Below are 22,419 nucleotides of genomic sequence, written 5' to 3'. Positions count from 1 at the left end.
TTTTCACTGTGTGGATTATGCGTGTTTCTGCGAGATATGAAGGCTGTGACGCAGATCGCCACGACAAGGATGTCAGATCAGTCGTGTAGTGTGTGTTCCCCTGTACTTAAGCGATCATGTAGTATGCGCTCCTTCACGACGCAAAAGACAAAATATTGGGGGGAAAATAGTCGTTAAGTGTGTGATGCCCACTGTTCACAAAATCAGGTCGGATTGTAGAAATCGTGTAGTGTGACCCCGGCATTATTCAGGTTGAGAGGCCACGTCACAGTGTCACAAATCTGTAATATGAGGTTATTGTGATGGTAGATTTCCCTCATCTTAAAATGCTATCATTGCTGGCTGTACAAAATGCAAAATATCTCAATACATTCCATGAGACATGGTGCCTTTTACAGAAAACAAAAACATGGCCTATATATTCTTCAGATTGAGAGGCCACATTACAAGCGTCCCTTTGCCAAAGGCTGCTGGGCCCTTGCAGATGTGGTTTCGTGCTCTGATGTGATGTGATCGCTCTTGCAAAGTGACAGTCACTCAGGCATGCTGGAAGGCGCTCCATTGATGGCAGAGCCCTCTGAACATTGCCCTCGGTGTGGCCATCGGGTCGATCTGTCACTGATTGGTCACGAGGACAGACACCTCCTACCAAGGTTGGGGCACAGTCTGCAATGGATGGGGAGTCTGAGATCAGTGGGTTGAGCCTTTCAGAGGAACCTGGGTCCCATTTCTTGACTTTGCAGTTTCTGAAAGGAGCATGCAGGCTTCAGTCTCCTTGGTCCCTTTCTTTGCCTGCTTGGCGCCTTGATGTAGTTCTGGAAGAACTTCCCAAGGCTCCATTGGAGCCACTGCACACAAAACGAAAGCTGGTGTCATTGAAGATCACGTTTCTCCTGCTGATTACATCTGCCAAACGCGTGAGCTAAACTCCCTTCCATGTCAACAGGCTGATAGAGTTGATGACTTTTAATCATCTTCCCTTCTCTTGTTAAATTATCATTAAATAATTATGAGCTGCTTTTGAAATGCAGGACTATATCTGTATAAGTGTACATGCAGGACTATATCTGTATGATGAGGCATTTATGTTAGGATAGTGTGTCAGGCATGAATGGATTGAATTAAATGTGTAATAGTCTGTAGAAGCTGTTTGAATTAAACAAAGGAGGGCACTTTATATTAGCTATTAACAAGCATATTCACCAGGGAATTAGCAAAATTATCACTGTAAATATAGAAGAGAGTATCCCCCATTAATGAAAATAAATAGCATTTGCTCATATCTATTTGTTTACAAAGGACATGGTTATTATTATCATTGTTGTTGTTGTAGTTGTTGTTGTTGTTGTTTGTTTTGGTAATTGTCACTTCAAAATTGTCTGTTGCCAGCAAAGGTGCACTATGTATTTCACATTCACACACAATCTAAAATTGCTATTCATCAGAATGGTGTTGTGTTTTCATCAGTTAAGTTAAAACATATCTATGAATCACACTCAACATGAGCACCCACTTAAAACATCACATTCCTTTATAGGGTTGTTTCTGTAGAAACAAATATCTAAATTAAAAATAGGCAGGCAATTGCAATTCACATAAATCAGAGCAAGATTGTGATTCTGTTACAGTGAGGGAAAAAAGTCTATAATTTTAATGGTAGGTGTATTTTAACAGTGAGAGACAGAATAACAACAAAAAAATCCAGAAAAACACATTTCAAAAAAGTTATAAATTGATTTGCACGTTAATGAGGGAAATAAGTATTTGACCCCTTCGACTTAGTACTTGGTGGCAAAACCCTTGTTGGCAATCACAGAGGTCAGACGTTTCTTGTAGTTGGCCACCAGGTTTGTACACATCTCAGGTGGGATTTTGTCCCACTCCTCTTTGCAGATCCTCTCCAAGTCATTAAGGTTTCGAGGCTGATGTTTGGCAACTTGAACCTTCAGCTCCCTCCACAGATTTTCTATGGGATTAAGGTCTGGAGACTGGCTAGGCCACTCCAGGACCTTAATGTGCTTCTTCTTGAGCCACTCCTTTCTTGCCTTGGCTGTGTGTTTTGGGTCATTGTCATGCTGGAATACCCATCCACGACCCATTTTCAATGCCCTGGCTCAGGGAAGGATGTTCTCACCCAAGATTTGACGGTACATGGTCCCGTCCATCGTCCCTTTGATGCGGTGCAGTTGTCCTGTCCCCTTAGCAGAAAAACACCCCCAAAGCATAATGTTTCCACCTCCATGTTTGACGGTGGGGATGGTGTTCTTGGGGTCATTCCTCCTCCTCCAAACACGACGAGTTGAGTTGATGCCAAAGAGCTTGATTTTGGTCTCATCTGACCACAACACTTTCACCCAGTTCTCCTCTGAATCATTCAGATGTTCATTGGCAAACTTCAGACGGGCCTGTACATGTGCTTTCTTGAGCAGGGGGACTGCAGGATTTCAGTCCTTCACGGCGTAGTGTGTTACCAATTATTTTCTTGGTGACTATGGTCCCAGCTGCCTTGAGATCATTAACAAGATCCTCCCGTGTAGTTCTGGGCTGATTCCTCACTGTTCTCATGATCATTGAAACTCCATGAGATGAGATCTTGCATGGAACCCCAGACTGAGGGAGACTGACAGTTATTTTGTGTTTTTCCATTTGCGAATAATCTGACCAACTGTTGTCACCTTCTCACCAAGCTGCTTGGCGATGGTCTTGTAGCCCATTCCAGCCTTGTGTAGGTCTACAATCTTGTCCCTGACATCCTTGGACAGCTCTTTGGTCTTGGCCATGGTGGAGAGTTTGGAATCTGATTGATTGATTGCTTCTGTGGACAGGTGTCTTTTATACAGGTAACGAGCTGAGATTAGGAGCACTCCCTTTAAAAAAGTGCTCCTAATCTCAGCTCGTTACCTGTATAAAAGACACCTGGGAGCCAGAAATCTTGCTGATTGATAGGGGATCAAATACTTATTTCACTCATTAACATGCAGATCAATTTATAACTTTTTTGAAATGTGTTTTTCTGGATTTTGTTGTTGTTATTCTGTCTCTCACTGTTAAAATACACCTACCATTAAAATTATAGACTGATCATTTCTTTCTCAGTGGGCAAACGTACAAAATCAGCAGGGGATCAAATACTTTTTTCCCTCACTGTATTACGGTTGACTCAATTATGTAACAGGACTGAAAAACAAAGGTATTGCACATTTTCAATGGCCCACCATACATTTTGTATTTTATACAAATTGTAATAAATAACAAAGTGAATCTTTTGGTCCTGGTGAATTTCACAATATTTACAACAAACATACCCAATCATATTGGCGCTCCGATTAATACATTTTTTATAAATTAAAAGTCAGACAATAATACATTACAAATGATTAAAAGAGAAATTAAATGTCTTCTTGATCCCTGTGTACACAAGGTGTCAGGCTAGGATTCACATGAACTGTCAAAGGTGCTGCCTATAGGTGCTGCAGATGCAGCAACAGCAGGTAGAGGGACTTCGGGTCACTTGTGGCGACAGTGGCAAATGCTTGATAAGCTGATCCAAAGTTGCTTCAGTCTGTCTTAGCATCTTTTCATGCTCATCGAGCATTGTACCCTGGGCATTCAGAAAGATTTTGCTGGGTCCGATGCCATGGCAAAGTATTCTGTCAGGCTAGGCTTCACAGGGACTATCAGAGGAGCTGAGGACCCAAGTCCGGTAGTTAGAGGAAAGTCAACAAACAGGTGTGGTGGTCAGGGATTAGGCAAACAGAATCTCGTAGACAAGGCAAAAGGATGGTCGAAGTCACAGGCATTAGGTCAGGCGATCAGGAGATCAGGCAAACTTGTTAACAAAGGCAGTCCAGGAGAACAGGTGAGAAAGGCAGGCAGGGGTCAAGAACACAAACAATCAATTGAGAACTTGGAGGAAACACTCAGTAATGCTTTAACAATACAAACAAGACTTTGTGTCTTCTGTGGGGAACAAAGGGGTATAAATACATGGATTGATGATTAGATGGATCAGATACAGGTGTATTGAATGACTGATTAACCAGGGAAGATTATTCAATGATTAGGTGTGGTCAATCTGAGAGAGACAGGGTCACAGACCTACTATCCAATAAACTATCCACACAGCAAGTCAGCAAGAATCAGCTCGAGTGCCATGAGCTGGGGACAGTGGAAACAGCCCCCTAATAATGCAACAATAGTGCAACAAAGAACAAACTATATACAGGGCGGCTTTGTATGGCAACGTACCTAGAGGCCACGTGACAGACACTGGGAACACATTCAACAGGGTAGTCATCAAGTCCAGGAGCAGCTCATGTGGGTGCTTGACTGGAAAGCATAGTCTGGTAGGAAGGGAAACATGGTTCAATTTAACTCCATCCAGGATGCACTAACAGGGGCAGACTGAAGCCAACACTGGGTTTCCAATGGAAGGGACCAGTCCCGTCACATCCAACCTATAGACCCAGACAAATTCAAGCTGCAGCTGCACAAATGTCTGCCAATGGGGCGCCCCCTGAAGAGGGCCCACAATGTGGCAACGCCCAAGTCGAGTAGGCCACCAGGTGTTTAGGCACCAGGGTCCCAGGGGACTCGTACTCCATAGTAACAGTGTCCACAATCCAATGCGAGAGGCGCTGCTTTGAAAGCATCTGGCCCTGTGTCCGCACTCCATAAGACACAAACATCTGGTCCGAGCGCCGAATATCCTTAGTGTGCTCCAAATAGCACCTGAGGCCCGCATAGCCAACAGTGAAGGGAATTGATCTCAAGTTAGTGTCACCAAAGACCACGTTTTTGCTGGCAATCACCTCTGCAAAACGTGTGAGTGAGTTACACGCACTGACCGTACACCCATCATGTGTCCGATTTGCAGGAGATGGCTCGAGGCCACAGCCTATAAGCTCCCTTTAGGAACTGCGCAGCCTTAATACAGGGTGTCAGTGAACTGTATACAACTGGGTGGCAGAGTAACATAAAAAACATAGAAACATAAGAAAGTTTACAAACGAGAGGAGGCCATTTGACTCATTGTGCTCGTTTGGTGTCCATTAATAAGAAGCTTACTCAATTTAATCTGGTAACCCGACTCGGTAATTTGGAGCTGAGCTGGAGAAAACTTGTGGACAAACGGCCCTCCAGGAGCCGAGTTTGAGCTGAGTTTGCCTTATGTGAAATCTCAAGCTGGTGGTCCCGAGAGGACCAGAGATCAAAATTGTGACACCTACTGTTTTCTTAGTTCTTGTGTGAACAGGCAGGTCACACAAAGTCTTGATCTCTGGAGACTGTGCTCCCTTTTCTCTACTAAATTTAGTCGTTTTTGCCATTCATCCTTGATCAGCACACGTCACTAGTGAGTCTGTCTTTCCTTTTCTCAGAGCCCATTCCAGTGGCATGTGAATTCTGATCTCTCCACAGATATAGGGAAGAGAGCCAATTGTGACAGTGTGGCACAGAAATTATACAATTGCTGGGCTAGTGAGATTGGCAACTGGGACTTTCTCATAGAAAACAGCTGAACACAGACTTATATACCAACTTGCATAGTGCACAGTTACTGAAAACATCTTGTATTGCACTTATGTTGTATGTCGCCCTGGATAAGGGCGTCTGCCAATAAATAATAATAATAATAATAATAATAATAATAATAATAATAATAATAATAATAATGATTAGCCACCCAGGAAAACCAAAAATGAAACAATTGCCTCTTCAAAAATACTATTATGAATTTCTTTCAGCCAAACATGGTAGGAAAATTTTACCCATTTTTAATGTGACTGTCTGATACAAATTGTTGTAATTAAATATCAATCAACTTGTACATTCTGAAACAAAATAATAAATAAATAAATTGTTAAATTCAAGATATAGAAAATTGTAATAATCCAGTGAACACCAACATGACGAACTAGCTATGTGGTGCTTTCCCTTGGTTTTTAAATATTTTGGCCTGTAGCCTATGTGTTTTTTTAAGTGAAACAGCATTGGTTTTGTGGATTCAGTTTCATACCAATTTATGGGGTTTAACAGCCCAGCTTCTGCGCAATCACTGACATTAGCAGCCACTTAAAGTAGTCAGACAGCTGGCCGCTATGCTGTGGTTTGGCTGTAATTTATTGAAATGTATTGAAGCAGGAAAAGCCTCTTCAGGTGAACACATCAAGAGGGTTCCTGCTAGGACAATACATACTCATTTGTGACAAGAATGACTGCAACCAGAGCGACCCAGATCGCATAGAGCATATGTTCAAAGAGCTCAGTGCCAGCAGCTGCATTGGTTAGTAAATAGGGGCATGGTAATCATTCAAGACCTTTTTTTCCTACCACACACACAACAACAATGACAATAGTAGGGTTACCAACTGAGAGGAGGCCATCTGGCCCATATAATTGATTTGGTTTGTTTGTTTACTTGCTGTTCATCACCAAACCCATTTCGTGAATCAGCAATGGGTTTAGAACATAAGAACATAAGAATGTTTACAAATGAGAGGAGGCCATTCAACCCATCGTGCTTGTTTGGTTTCCATTAATAACAGAGTGATCCAAGGATCCTATCCAGCCTATTTTTAAATGTTGCCAACTTTTCAGCATCTACCACATTGTTGGGGAGTATGTTCCAGATTGTGACTACTCTCTGTGTAAAGAAGTGTCTCCTGTTTTCTGTTTTGAATGCCTTGAAGCCCAATTTCCATTTGTGTCCCTGGGTTCGTGTGTCCCTGCTGATCTGGAAAAGCTTCACTGGTTTAATGTGGTCGATGCCCTTCATGTTTTTGAAGACTGAGGTCTAACTAGCGCATTGTATAATCTTAACATTACTTCCCTTGTTTTAATTTCTACACTTTTGACAATATATACCCTAACATTCTGTTTGCCTTTTTTATTGCTTCCCCACATGGTTTGGATGGAGAAAGTGAGGAGTCCACATAGACTCCTAGGTCTTTCTCATGCGATACTTCATCTAGTTCTATTCCTCCCATAGTGTAATTATAGTGGACATTTTTGTTACCTGCATGTATTACGTTGCACTTGTCCACATTGAATTTCATCTGCCAGGTGTCGGCCCACAACTGAATGTTATCTAAGTCCCTTTGAATAGCCTGTGCTGCCAAGATTGTATCTGCTGAGCCACCTATTTTAGTATCATCTGCACATTTGACAAGTTTGCTAACTATCCCAGAGTCCAGATCATTAATATAGATTAGAAAAAGCAAAGGCCCTAGTACTGATCCCTGTGGAACGCCACTAACAACCTCACTCCAGTTAGAAGCAACTCCTCTAATCGACACCCTCTGTTTCCTATACATCAGCCAGTTCATAATCTATCTACTTACATTACCCTGAATGCCTACAGCTTCCAATTTGAGGATCAGTCTTTGGTGTGGAACCTTATCAAAAGCTTTCTTAAAATCTAAGTATATCATATCATATGCTTTCACGTGATGTACAGCTGCAGTTGCATGTTCAAACAATTCTAATAAATTAGTAAGACACGATCTGCCTCGTCTAAACCCATGTTGACTATCTCCAAGAATATGGTTTTCATTAAGATGCTCCTCTATTTTCTGTCTAATAATTTTTTCCAACATTTTACAGATGATGCAGGTGAGACTGATTGGTCTGTAATTTCCTATCTCAGTTTTGTCCCCTTTCTTGTGGATTGGTATGACATTTGCTGTCTTCCAGTCAGTTGGATATTTGGAATATTTGAGTTAGAGGCCAATAAATCATTTCCCTCATTTCTTTAAGTACTGTTGGAAATATACCATCTGGCCCAGGTGATTTGTTTGTTTTTAATTCTGCTAGTCCCTTTAGTACCTCCTCCTCATTTATCCTGAGCTCTCTCAGGATTTGCCTGGACTGATTGTTAACCTGTGTCATGTTATCTGTCTTCTTTTGTAAATACCTCTGTGAAATACTCATTTAGAACATTTGCCACATCTTGTTCATTTTCCAAGATACTTCCATTTTTACCCTTTATCTGTTTCACTTCCTCCTTTATTGACCGCTTGCTGTTGTAGTATTGAAAAAAGCTCTTTGCATTAGTTTTAGCTCCAAGAGCTATGTTTCTTTCTATTTCCCTCTTTGCTTTCCTGATGCCTTTCTTAAGATCTCTTTGCAGCTCAACATGTTCTATGTATTTTGTTTCATCTCCGTCCCTTTTGTATGCACTATACAACATTTTCTTCCTCTTGATATTTTTTTTGCATACCTCTATTAAACCATTTTGGCCACTGTTTTTTGGTCCTCAATTTGCTAAGTTTTGGTACAAATTGCTTCTGAGCCTCAATTAGTATATTCTTAAAATATAACCATCCATTTTCAACTGAATCTGTATCCAGTGTGCTCCCGTCTACCTCTTCTAAGTGCCGCCTCATACCTTCAAGGTTTGCTTTTCTGAAATTGTAGACCATTGTTTTAGACTTGGACCTTGTTTTTTATCTAAAACAATGGTCTACAATTTCAGAAAAGCAAACCTTGAAGGTATGAGGCGGCACTTAGAAGAGGTAGACGGGAGCACACTGAATACAGATTCAGTTGAAAATGGATGGTTATATTTTAAGAATATACTAATTGAGGCTCAGAAGCAATTTGTACCAAAACTTAGCAAATAGAGGTATGCAAAAAAAATATCAAGAGGAAGAAAATGTTGTATAGTGCATACAAAAGGGATGGAGATTAAACAAAATACATAGAATATGTTGAGCTGCAAAGAGATCTTAAGAAAGGCATCAGGAAAGCAAAGAGGGAAATAGAAAGAAACATAGCTCTTGGAGCTAAAACTAATGAGGTATGAGGTTCAACTTTGTGCAGGAACAATACTATTCTCTTGCAGAATCTATGGATATGAGACCACATTTAAATGGTAATACCCCATTGCAGTATGCTATATAGGCAATAGATGTGGTGAAAGCAACATTAGTTTAATTCTTATGGAGATTTTAAAATACATTATAAATTGAGAGACTATCACATTCATAATTAGAAGAGAACCAATGTCTCATTATAATTTTTTTAAATCTAATTTATGTATCCTAATTAATATGTTAAAAAGACATGATAATGAAAATGAATGCCTAGTGGCTTTAGAGCCTGGAAACTGACTGATAAAGCAGACACCTAGTGTAGGGTGCTTTGACTAGTCCCTCTCATAGTCTCATAGTCTCGTACTATTTGGTTTTCTATGTTGATTTGGTTATCAGATCAGACACTAACTTTTAAGGTTTGCTATGAGATTTTGAAATTAGTCTGACCTTGAAAGCTAGTGGAGATAGAAAGTTATAGAGAAAGATTCAGTTTTGAGTGTTTTTCCACAAGTTTTAGAGTTTGATGAGATGTGGAGTATAACAATGTTAGCTTTGCTGTGAGAATGAATGAGAATGAATTAATGAGAATAAATAATAATGATATATAGGCAATCAAAAATTCAAATCAATATCTACTGATATAAAGTAATATATTGGGGGGCAAACAGGCCATACTATATTGGTTTGTGTGTGTACTATATCGGTTTGCATGCACACTATATTGGTTTGTGTGTGTACTATATTGCTTTCTGTGTGTGTAATATCGGTTGTTCATGTGCATTAAGGGGGCGGAGCAGGACTAGGGACGAAGGGAAAACAAGGCGGAAGTAGCAGTGCGAGCTTTGTTCTCTAGCAACAAATTACTGAATGATAAACCACGTCATCTGAGCAAGACATCACAGATTACTTTTTTTGTATAGTTCACACCATGTCCATGGTTGACACTCATGGGGGGCCGTTTGTGTCATACATAATTTTGTGCATGCAATAGGGCTGTCCTGAAAGTGTTCATTTTTACGTCCGAAGGTTTAGAACACATTACAGAGCGAAGGTTCGAAGCTTCGAAGCTTCATTGGTGATAATTTGCATAATGTACAGATGACATCACATTAGCTACTAGTGTTTTTTTTTTACAGATAATGCATATAAACCAAATAAAATATCACGTTGTAGTATGAAATAAGTTATCTAGAACAGTAATCATGTTTTTATTTATTTTTACAAGCACACAGTTTTATGTATACACCGATCAGCCATAACATTATGACCACCTGCCTAATATTGTGTTGGTCCCCCTTTTGCCGCCAAAACAGCCCTGACCCATCGAGGCATGGACTCCACTAGACCTCTGAAGGTGTGCTGTGGTATCTGCCACCAAGACGTTAGCAGCAGATCCTTTAAGTCCTGTAAGTTGCGAGGTGGGACCTCCATGGATCGGACTTGTTTGTCCAGCACATCCCACAGATGCTCAATTGGATTGAGATCTGGGGAATTTGGAGGCCAAGTCAACACCTTGAACTCATGATTCATCAGACCAGGCCACCTTCTTCCATTGCTCCGTGGTCCAGTTCTGATGCTTACGTGCCCATTGTAGGCGCTTTCGGCAGTGGACAGGGGTCAGCATGGGCACCCTGACTGGTCTGTGGCTACGCAGCCCCATATGTAACAAACTGCGATGCACTGTGTGTTCTGACACCTTTCTATCAGAACCAGCATGAACTTTTTCAGCAATTTGAGCTACAGTACCTCGTCTGTTGGATCGGACCACACGGGCCAGCCTTCGCTCCCCATGTGCATCAATGAGCCTTGGCCGCCCATGACCCTGTCGCCGTTTCACCGCTTTTTCTTCCTTGGACCACTTTTGATAGGTACTGACCACTGCAGACCGGGAACACCCCACAAGAGCTGCAGTTTTGGAGATGCTCTGACCCAGTCATCTAGCTATCACAATTTGGCCCTTGTCAAAGTTGCTCACATCCTTACGCTTGCCCATTTTTCCTGCTTCTAACACATCAACTTTGAGGATAAAATGTTCACTTGCTGCCTAATATATCCCACCCACTGACAGGTGCCATGATAACGAGATTATCAGTGTTATTCACTTCACCTGTCAGTGGTCATAATGTTATGGCTGATCGGTGTATATACCAGTAGGTATTGACTTTGAACTCCAGTGCACTTCTTTTTCAGTTCTATTCAATCAACCAATTAAGCCTAATAAATAATGCATCTTTTCCTTCAACACCATTGATATTCTTCTAAGAACACTATCAAATAATTTATTTTGTGGAAAGGCATTCCACACTACTTTTAAGCTACATACCATACCTTTTTAGAAATTGCTAAATTGCTGGCTTCAAGCAAGGCCCTTTATAAGATGCTGTTGGTCATTGTCTCACATGCTGTCTTGGGTCAGATCCAAATAACAGAAACCATGACTCATTATTGTTCCAAAGTCCAATTTTGTTTTGTAATGCACAGCATTTAATTCTTGTTTATTTTCTTATAAACGGTTCTTGCAGCAACACATCCATTAAGTGCTGTTTTCAAAAGTGACCTTTGTAGTATTGATAGATGGACAATGACTCCCAAGCCTTCTACCAGCTCTGTTGTTAATAAAACGCATGTCTTCTTTCTGTTGCTATAGAATATTATCTTACAATAATGCTTATCCTAGTTACACTGCCTTTTTGGTCTTCCAGCTCTGGGTCTACCACACCTGGAATAATCAAGTTATGCAAGCTATTGCTTTCCCTCTTTATGTAGAAACAGAAATCTGTGGTAATCTGTTGACTTTTAAAACATTTTGGTTTAAGATAACAGTTAATCCTGTTAGATCTGTATTTTGTTAGACATACTACGTCTTTAAACTTTATAGATGGGTAGAAAGAAATACCTGACATTGAATAATGAAATAGATTTGAGTAATAAGTGTGATATATTAGCTTCTTCTACACTTCATATTAACTGCTCTTGTACAGTTTACTTTAGTTACTGCCACATCAGTTTGATTCAGTAGGACTGTGATTGTGTTTTACTAGGGCTGGATAACTGGATGAATCTGACACAGGTGGACCCAGATGAAGAGGTACAGGGAGAGATTCACCTTGGCCTGGAGCTGCTGCAGGACACCCCCAGGACAAGTCTGCGGTGCCACGTCATTGAGGCCAGGTGAGACAACACCCTGGTGCTAGACTAGAACAGTACTTTACACTGGGGGTAAATTTCTGACAAGCTCTTTTGAGAAAATGCATGATAGAAAAATATATTAATAATAATTATTAATAATGATACTACTACTACTACTACTACTACTACTAATAGTAGTAACTAAGTAAGTGTATGTAAGTAAGTGACCCCAATAATAAAATAATGAATACAATTCTGTGAGTACATCATGACTACTCCAGTTTTCAATTTTCTAGTTTAGTTTTCTGTTGTATTTCTCTCTCTCGTATGAGATCACTATTCTCTGGCCCGGTTCCAGCACTTTTGGGTCCCCCTGGGAATAAAAAGCCCCACCCACCCACCTTCCTAGCTTTGCTGAGTGTGATGAATAGTTGATGGATTGGTAGATGTTCCATTCAATGGAGATTTCAGCAAGGCCATTTAACCTTTCTTGGCTCATGTTCGTACTTTGCCACTTTTTAAAATCATGCTGTAAGCACCCAGATACACACATACCTAATCAATACAAACAATCCATAAAGCACAAAGCATTGTCTTTATTAAAATATTAATTTACATAGCTAGAACTAATGTCAAAAGTTCACACAACAAATATACGATATAATTGAATATAAAATACTTTAAAAATATTTCAAAACCTATGGTGTGCTGCATGTCAATATATAAAACAAAAAAAATACATACATATCTGTTTAATGTAGGTTACATAACAAGAAACCTAAAACAAACACACATGTATTATTAGGTACATTCCACGTTTACTTTTAAAATGATGGTACATCATCAGCATCCTCTCCTCATTGTATTTAAATTAGAATTCAGGCAGTGGACAAACCAACCCTGCTCAGGGAACTAAATATCGACCAAGAACCCGATGGTCACTCTGACAGAGCTCCAGTGTGTCTCTGTGGAGAGAGGAGAACCTTCCAGAAGAACAACCATCTGTGCAGCACTCCACCAATCAGGCCTGTATGGTAGAGTGGCCAGACGGAAGCCACTCCTCAGTAAAAGGCACATGACACAACAGGTTGCGCACAATACGTTTTCTGTGTAATATTATTGTAATTTTTATTTTTTAATCAACAATTGAATCTCTTGCCTCAGTGCCTAATGCCAGAACTATACACGCACAATTATCTATTTTGTGTATGTACTGTATGAATTTTTTTTTTTAAATCTACTGTGCAGGGGAACCTCACACTTGGGGGGGGGGCCAACAGGGGCCGGGTCTGTGGGTGTCTAGCGCTGACCATGCTCATTCATAGTGCTTTTTAACAGCTCATTGCTAGAACAAAACAATGATAATTTTACCAGAAAAGGTAGAACTCTGACCCACACAACCTTAACAAGAAACAGACCACTTGGCAGCCTCCTTGAAAGACTCAAGTCATGCTTCTTAAAGTAAGTGCTTAACTGTCATCACACAGACAGCAAACATTTAGAAGGCAAATAAGTACATTATTTATACTCCACAACACATCAATGAATGTGTAGCATAGCACATTAAATGGCACCCTTGTAATACTGTTTTATTGAACTGAACTTTTATTGAGAGGTGCTTACAAGAATAGTTTAGCGTTTTTAAGTGGCATGATAGGTTCTTTGGTTAAGACTGAATAAAATAAAATAAAAATAAAAAACATAAAACTCTTAAGTAGCCTATGCAGTAACCTTGGCTGAACTGAATTCTCTTATTTTCTGTCACCACTGGATTACAAAGAAATAACTGTACACATGAACATTTTAGCAGGACACCTAGGTAATGCTACGTTGTAGTTTACTTACCAAATTAACATGAATCATAAAACAGTAAGAAGAAAGCAAACATGTTGTAAATATCCAAATGTTGCACTTCTTATTCATAGGTGTCAACAGCATAAAGTGGATTACATCCTAAACTTCTTCAGCTTCAGCAAATACGTTGAGGTGGAATGGTTTGGGGGAAGGGGGTTTTCAATCACACAGTGTAAAATTGTACTTTCAGTGCTTTTGACACTCATTCTGCCACTCACACATTCACTCATTTACTGCTATCTCTCTTGCAGCCATCTAAGCTATCCTACCAAATACCTTCATAACAGTTAAATATAGTTGAGGATAATGCACTCAATTTTTGAAACACCCATAAGTATGCAGAAAAAATGCCTTGTGTAACATGGTACATATTTATTCACCATAAACCAAAAAGGTATCTTATAGTATTTTTATTTGGTGTCATTCACAATGAAAAAGGTAATGAGAATTTCTAAACATGGACAGACAGACAGCATTAGAGGGGTCCATTTCTGCATGCCCAAACAGCAAACAGTCAGTCAACTGTAAAACATGTGCCCAGCAGAGTGGTTTACTAATTGAGTCGGGGAGCATGACAGAGAGATTTTGTAAATGTGATTTTGAAGACAAAAGCGATTGGAATGCCTGGGTTTCTCACGTTTATGAGGCCATAACTGAGCTAGCAGGCCCTAGATTTCATGTTCTCCCACATTCACATCTTGTTTGTGTGGGTGGTTGATATTGCACAGTAATATCAGGGCCAGATATATAAACATCTCACCTCTATGCTGAGCTCACTTCTATTTTTTGCTTTCTAACCACAAAAAACATTGCATGCTTTTAGGGGACTAATTGCTACTCTAACCAGCATGCACACGCACCGCACACATGAACCACCAAGTACGCACGCACGCACACCACAAGCGCCCCACCCCCCAACATACAGACAGACACCCCCCACACACATATATACATGCCCATGCCGCCCCCAGTCCCAGATAACTACAATATTTAACAATAGATTGTCCGCATGAATTGCTTTTGGTAGTAAAACAAAATGCATACCAAAAATACATTCAAATTTAATAAAAAGGAAACCAAACAACATTGATGACCCTACTATAGGACATCCCCCTCACAAACAGAATAAAATAAGACATTAACATTTACAAACAGACTTAACATTACTTCACTTGTTTTAAATCACTCGATCCTTGCGGTCCTACATGCATTGAAGTGGCTAGTAGAAGAAAATTGTATGCAATTGGTGGCGAGTGGGTGACCCTCCACCACAAAACCAACATCACATCACCAACATTTTAAAAAATGAGACTATTACTTAATCTGATTGAGCTGGATTATTGCTTCATATATAATTTTTAAGATATGTTAATTCTTCACAAAAGTATGACATTTTAAAGTCCCACTACTTGGAATATACAAAACAGTTGTTAAAGTTCCATTGACATTCTCTTCATAAACTCCTCAGCAATATGCACTTATATCCATCATACTTATATGACATTTTGCATACATATCGCTGACATGTGTTTTGAGCTCACTCGACACTATGCTTGAGTCACAGGTTAACTGCCCTTCTCCCTCTCGGGTTTACATGGTCTTAGTTTATTATACTCAGGACGAGCTGCTGTTTCCAGTGTCTTGTGCATTGTACCTTGTTGTTTAATACTTAGTTTTTAAGATTTTACCGAGTGGTTTTCCACATCACTGATGGAGCTACAAAGCCATGAACAGAACTGTTTGATCAAGTTTGCATTACCACATGATCTACAGTACTGAACAGTGCACAACAGACCCACAACAATATAGAGAGCATAATAATAATAGGAAACAAATGCGTAACACATTGTCATTAACCATTAAACGTCCATCAGCAACTTACTATACCTTGAAACCCACAATAAATGGAACTTTTAAAATGTGACAATTTCAGGATATATACGATTATCTCAGACAGTAGCGTTTGCACATAAACTGCGTGCTTACATACGGAAATGGGCATGTAATGCATCAATTATCACATTGCAGCAGTATTTAGAATAGTCAGCAGGTAATTAATTCTGTAATTGCACCTTAACATTTGGTTATCTGCTTACATGGTAAGTTATGTTGATTTCAAAGCTAACTACTGATTCCGATTGAACATTAGTTAGATAATCGCTAGCTTGTTGCATGTATTGAGGTCACACACAAGCATCACTCGACACAACAGTTGAGGTGAAATAAATAATGAATAACGTCTGATGCATGCCTCAACCTTTCGCCTTCTTGTCCTCATCCTTCTTTCTGCACCCGACAGGTACTCTTTTAAAAGTTGCCATCTCTCTCTCCACCTCAGCGCTCTGGCATCAGCAGCACCGCTGTAACCTGCACCTGACCTGCCCCTCCAGGTGGCAGGTGGCAGACTATAGTGCGGGGCTGTGGATGAATTATCGGGCAGGGGCAGATAAATTAGCAGTGGCTATTACAGTTTTTAAATGTATAACAGCCTTGTGTTTTGATTGGGCCTTTGATTGGGGTTACACCCCGTTTATAGTCAGAGAGCGAGAGATGCAGAACCGCAGGTTCGGTTGTTTTAAATTCTACACTTTTGACAATATACCCTAGCATTTTGTTTACCTTTTTCATTGCTTCCCCACATTGTTTGGATGGAGAAAGTGAGGAGTCCACATAGACTCCTAGGTCTTTCTCATCCGTTACTTCATCTAGTTCTATTCCTCCCATGGTGTAATTATAGTGGACATTTTTGTTACCTGCACATAATACCTTGCACTTGTCCACATTGAATTTCATCTGCCAGGTATCAGCCCACAACTGAATAACATCCCTTTATACCTTTGAATAATCTGTGCTGCAGAGATTGTATCTGCACATTTGACAAGTTTGCTAACTATTCCAGAGTGCAAATTATTAATATAGATTAGAAAAAGCACAGGCCCTAATACTGATCGCTGTGGAATGCCACTAACAACCTCACTCCAGTTAAAAGCAACTCCTCTTATCGATACCCTCTGTTTCCTACATCAACCAGTTCATAATCCATCTATTTACATTACCCTGAATACCTAGAGCTTCCAATTTTAGGATCAGTCTTTGGTGAGGAACCTTTTCAAAAGCTTTCTGAAGATCTAAGTATATCATATCATATGCTTTCACGTGATCCACAGCTGCAGTTGCATGTTTGAAAAATTCCAATAAATTAGTAAGATACAATCTGCCTCGTCTAAACCCATGTTGACTATCTCCAAGAATATGGTTTTCATTAAGATGCTCCTGTATTCTCTGTCTAATCGTTTTCTCCAACATTTTACAGGTGATGCAGGTGAGACTGATTGGTCTGTAATTTCCTGTCTCAGTTTTGTCCCCTTTCTTGTGGATTGGTATGACATTTGCTGTCTTCCAGTCAGTTGGCACATCCCCTGTTCTAAGTATCTTTTGGAATATTGTAGTTAGCGGACTATGAATAATTTCCCTCATTTCTTTAAGTACTGTTTCAAATATACCATCTGGCCCAGATGATTTGTTTATTTTTAATTCTGCTAATCCCTTTAGTACCTCCTCCTCATTTACCCTGATCTCTCTTAGGATTTGACTGGACTGATTGTTAACCTGTGGCATCTTTTCTGTTTTTTCTTTTGTAAAAATCTATGTGAAATACTCATTTAGAACATTTGCCTAATCTTGTTCATTTTCCAAGATACTTCCATTTGTACCCTTTATCTGTTTCGCTTCCTCCTTTATTGACCTCTTGCTGTTGTAGTATTGAAAAAGCTCTTTGCATTAGTTTTAACTCCAATAGCTATGTTTCTTTCTATTTCCCTCTTTGCTTTCCTGATCCCTTTCTTAACATATAAGTAATATAAGTGAGACTGATTGGTCTGTAATTTCCTGTCTCGGTTTCATCCCTATATCAATCAGTTGGCAGATCCCCTCTTCTAAGTGTCAACTGGAATATTTAAGTTAGCGGCCTATACATAATTTCCCTACTTTCTTTAAGTACTGTTGGAAATATACCATCTGGCCCAGGTGATTTGTTTTTAATTCTGCTAGTCCATTTAGTACCTCCTCATTTATCCTGATCTCTCTTATGTTTTGACTGGACTGATTGTTAACCTGTGGCATGTTATCTGTTTTTTTCTTTAGTAAAAATCTATGTGAAATACTCATTTAGAACATTTGCCTAATCTTGTTCATTTTCCAAGATACTTCCATTTGTACCCTTTATCTGTTTCGCTTCCTCCTTTATTGACCTCTTGCTGTTGTAGTATTGAAAAAGCTCTTTGCATTAGTTTTAACTCCAATAGCTATGTTTCTTTCTATTTCCCTCTTTGCTTTCCTGATCCCTTTCTTAACATATAAGTAATATAAGTGAGACTGATTGGTCTGTAATTTCCTGTCTCGGTTTCATCCCTATATCAATCAGTTGGCACATCCCCTCTTCTAAGTGTCAACTGGAATATTTAAGTTAGCGGCCTATACATAATTTCCCTACTTTCTTTAAGTACTGTTGGAAATATACCATCTGGCCCAGGTGATTTGTTTTTAATTCTGCTAGTCCATTTAGTACCTCCTCATTTATCCTGATCTCTCTTATGTTTTGACTGGACTGATTGTTAACCTGTGGCATGTTATCTGTTTTTTTCTTTAGTAAAAACCTCTGTGAAATACTAATTTAGAACATTTGCCACATCTTGTTCGTTTTCTAAGATACTTCCAATTTTATCTTTTATCTGTTTCACTTCCTCCATTATTGACCTCTTGCTGTTATCGAAGAAAGCTTTTTGCATTAGTTTAATGCCCTACCAAGGTATATCAATGGTGAAGTAAAATGTAACCCCTATTATATGCTAGGACTTGGTTAGGAGTTCAGTCAGTAGGTTAGAAGGCAAAGAATAATGTTGAATCAAATCAAATCTTTGAATCTCATGACTTGGCCTTTAAACTCCCCATGGTGTTATGTGCTCAATCACAAAATTATCCTCTCATTGGTCAACCATTATTAATGTTTTTAAAATTTTTCATACATAAGCCACTTATATAATGGATTGAATTGTTAACAAAATCAAATCAATGGTTTGCTTTCTTGGCCATGGAGGTGGGGGGTCTATATATATATATATATAATGTGTGTGTGTTCTTTTTTTTATCAGAATCCAACATGTGTTTGTAGTTCAAATGAGTAGGCTGATTTGAAATACCTCTGCGGATAAAAAAATCTTTGCTTACTTACTTAACCATGACATTTCTCTGCAGTATTTATATCTGTTGCTGCCAGCTTAATTTAGCATACTTTTACAACATGCTGTGGCTTTGTCTAACTTGAGAAGATAGATTTGCAGTCCAAAAAGGAAAGTCTAATTAAATGAGAACGGTTCAGTGTTCAGAGCTTTACAAGAATCTTTTTTTGTTTGACCTTATCATGAAACATTGGCTTATCAGAAACAACAACTGGGTATTGAAAAAACCTAACATAATATTGTATGGTATGAAAGGAGATTTGCTCATCTCAACGGTCTAGTAGAATTGGTAGCATAGTGTAACACTGCATGTTTTGATTTATTTGCACATCAACACCAAGAAAAAGTTGTATTGTGCTACACTTAAAAGCAGGGCTTGGCCTTATATCAGTATGTATTGCATTATGTTCGCTATGATATCAAGATCAGGTTGCAGTGCACCCAAACATAATTGTACAGCTGTTCACTGTTTATTGCATTACAATTAATACCCCTCCACTTTCTATATAAAGTATATTAAAGGGTTTAAGTCTATTATTATTATTATTATTATTATTATTATTATTTATTTATTTATTTATTAGCAGACGCCCTTATACAGGGTGACTTACAAAAGTGCAATACAAAGTGCAAAAATACAGTGCAGTACAAGGCCATAATACAAATTCCAATTCACAAAATACAGTGCAATTCAAAGCATAATACATTTTACAAATTCCAATTTAAACAATAAATGAGTTAGTGTGTTGGCACCGGAAAAACGCAGTGGTCTGGAGGGGATGTATGGGGAGACAAGGGACTGAAGGTAGCTTGGTGCAGTAGGTGTGGGTCAATGTCTTGAATTGAATGGATATTGGGAGCCAGTGGAGGGAGCGGAGCAGTGGAGTAGCATGTGTGAATCGGGGCAGAGAGAATACCAGACGAGCCGCAGCATTCTGGATGAGCTGGAGCGGGGGGTAGTAGCTGCAGGCAGGCTGACCAGGAGGGAGTTGCAGTAGCCCAGGCAGGAGAGGAAAAGTGACTGGACGAGCAGCTGAGTCGAGTAGTTGGTGAGGAAGGGTTGGATTCTGTGTAAGTTGCTCAGGAAGAATCTGCAGGTGCATGTCAGCGTGGTGATGTGCTGAGTGTAGGCAAGTGCAGGATCGAGGGTGACTAGGTTGGAGAGATCAGCATAAGGAGAGGAACAGTGGGGGGGGGGAAAGAGGAGATCTGATTTGGAGAGGTTGGGTTTGAGGTGGTGCGAGTGCATCCAGGCGGAGATAGCAGACAAACAAGAAGAGATGCGAGACAGGATAAGAGGGTCAGAAGAGGGAAGGGACAGGAAGATCTGGGCATAATTTTTGTAGTAGTGGTAAGAGAAACCATGGGATGTGATGAGGGGGCCCAGGGAGTGAGAGAACAGGAGGGGACCCAGGAAGGAGCCTTGGGGTACACCTGTAAGGAGAGGTTGGGAGGTGGATGAGGAACCTTGCCATGTCTTTGATAGGTCCGGTCGTTGAGGTAGGAGGAAAACCAGTTGAGAGCAGTTCCAGAGATTCCAAGGTCAGCGAGGCAGGAGAGGAGGATAGAATAATCAACAGTGTCAAATGCTGCAGAGAGATCAAGGAGGATGAGGACTGAGGAGAGGGACTGCCTGAACACAGCTGAGGGAGTCAGTGACTGCCAGGAGAGCAGTCTCAGTGGAGTGAGCAGTGCGGAAGCCGGATTGCAGAGGATCCAGGAATGAGTGATGGGAAAGAAATGCAGAGAGCTGACCGTGGACAGCACGCTCAAGGGTCTTTGAGAGGAAGGGGAGTAGGGAGACAGGGCGGTAGTTCTGTGGAGAGGTAGGGTCAAGGATAGGTTTCTTGAGGAGTGGGATGACAGCAGCTTGTTTAAAATGCAGAGGGGAAACAGCCAGAGAGGAGTGAGGAGTTGAGGAGGGAGGAGATGAAGGTGGGCTTGGGTGGCATGGGAGAGGAGATGGGACTGTTGAAGAGCTTGCGGATGTCTGTGATCTTGGAGGAGAAGAAGGAGGCAAAATCATCTGCAGTGAGAGATGAGGGAGGAGGGGGAAAGAGGGAAGAGAAGGTGGAGTAGAGTTTGTGGATTGGAAGTAAGACTTTGAGGTGAGCGAGGAGGAGAATGAGGACAGTAGAGAGCGGTAAAGTTCGAGGGCAGCTGGGAGTTTGGACCTTTTCCACTTCTGTTCAGCGGCGCGCAGACTGGATTGGGTTGAGCAGAGAACGGAAGAGATCCAAGGCTGAGAAGGGGAGGGACGGACAGGACGAGATGTGAGAGGACAGAGAGAATCAAGGGAGGAGGAGAGGGAGGAAAACAAACAGGAGGTAGCACAGTTAACAGACAGATGGGAAAAACAGTCAATGGAAGGTAAGAGAGTAAGGGCAGTGGAGGCAAGGGTGGAGGGGGAGACAGAGCGGAGATTACGGCAGAAGGTGACAGAGGGAGTGGGTGGGGTGGGGAAGGAGGGGAGAGAAAGGGAGAAGGAGCTGAAGTGGTGGTCTGAGATGTCCATGGGTGTCACAGAGGGTGTCGAGGGGGAGCAGCCTCTATGGAAGATGAGGTCTAGTTGTTGGCCTGCCCTGTGAGTTGGGGGAGAAGGGGAGAGAGAGGAGTTAAAGGAGTGAAGGAGAGGAAGAAATCCAGCAGAGTTGGAGGAGTTGGAGAGGAGGATGTTGAAGTCTCCCAGGAGGATGGTAGGTGAGGACAGTGAGAGGAGGGAGGAGAGAAGAAAGTCGAGTTTATCCAGGAAAGAGGCGAGTGGACTGGGAGGACGGTAGAGAACTAGAAGGAAGAAGTGAGAGGGAGAGGTGAGTTCCACTGAGTGGAATTCAATGCTGTTAGTCTATCTTACTCTATATTCAAGAAACTATTCTTAGTAAATGCTTTTGATTGGGGGGTGGGTGAGGGTGGTATAATGATTTAGAAAAAATAAAAAAATAAAATAAAGTGTATTGACTTTTCTTTTGTTTCTGACATCAATATACGAACATGAGAATATAAGAAAGCTTGCAGCTGAGAGTAGGTAACTTGACCTGTCATGCTCATGTTGTAGCTAGTGAAGATCACATGCTGTCAATGTTTGAATGATCCCAAGGACGTGGCTTCACCGACATATAATATATATATATTCTTACTCAAGAAAGCCCACCTGCTGAGTGTTTTTTGCATACTTCAACATGGATGCAAGGTGGGCTTTCTTGCCACCCTACCATACAGGCCAGATTTGTGGAGTGCTTAGGATATTGTTGTCACATGCACACTTTGAGCAGACTTGGCCATAAAAGCCTGTAGGTCTTTCAAAGTTGAGATGACATGGTTCTGATGTTATTCCATAGGTAAATCCATATACTAACTTCCTTCATATTTCTTAATTTATTTATTTT

The 22,419-nt window shown here is 40.5% G+C and overlaps 1 protein-coding gene across 1 annotated transcript in view; it reads left to right on the top strand.

The window, feature by feature from the left end:
* Positions 1-22,419, top strand: part of rasal1a (RAS protein activator like 1a (GAP1 like)) — a 176,523-nt gene that overhangs the window by 66,317 nt on the left and 87,787 nt on the right. Inside the window, exon 5 of the mRNA XM_066689532.1 lies at positions 11,855-11,984. Within this exon, the coding sequence (XP_066545629.1) occupies positions 11,855-11,984 (130 nt within the window). The remainder of the gene's footprint in view (positions 1-11,854; positions 11,985-22,419) is intronic.

Source organism: Amia ocellicauda, chromosome 17 (genome assembly GCF_036373705.1).
Source record: "Amia ocellicauda isolate fAmiCal2 chromosome 17, fAmiCal2.hap1, whole genome shotgun sequence".
Taxonomy (NCBI): Eukaryota; Metazoa; Chordata; class Actinopteri; order Amiiformes; family Amiidae; genus Amia; species Amia ocellicauda.
Note: the sequence above shows the minus strand (reverse complement) of the source record. Positions and strands in the feature narration are given on the sequence as shown.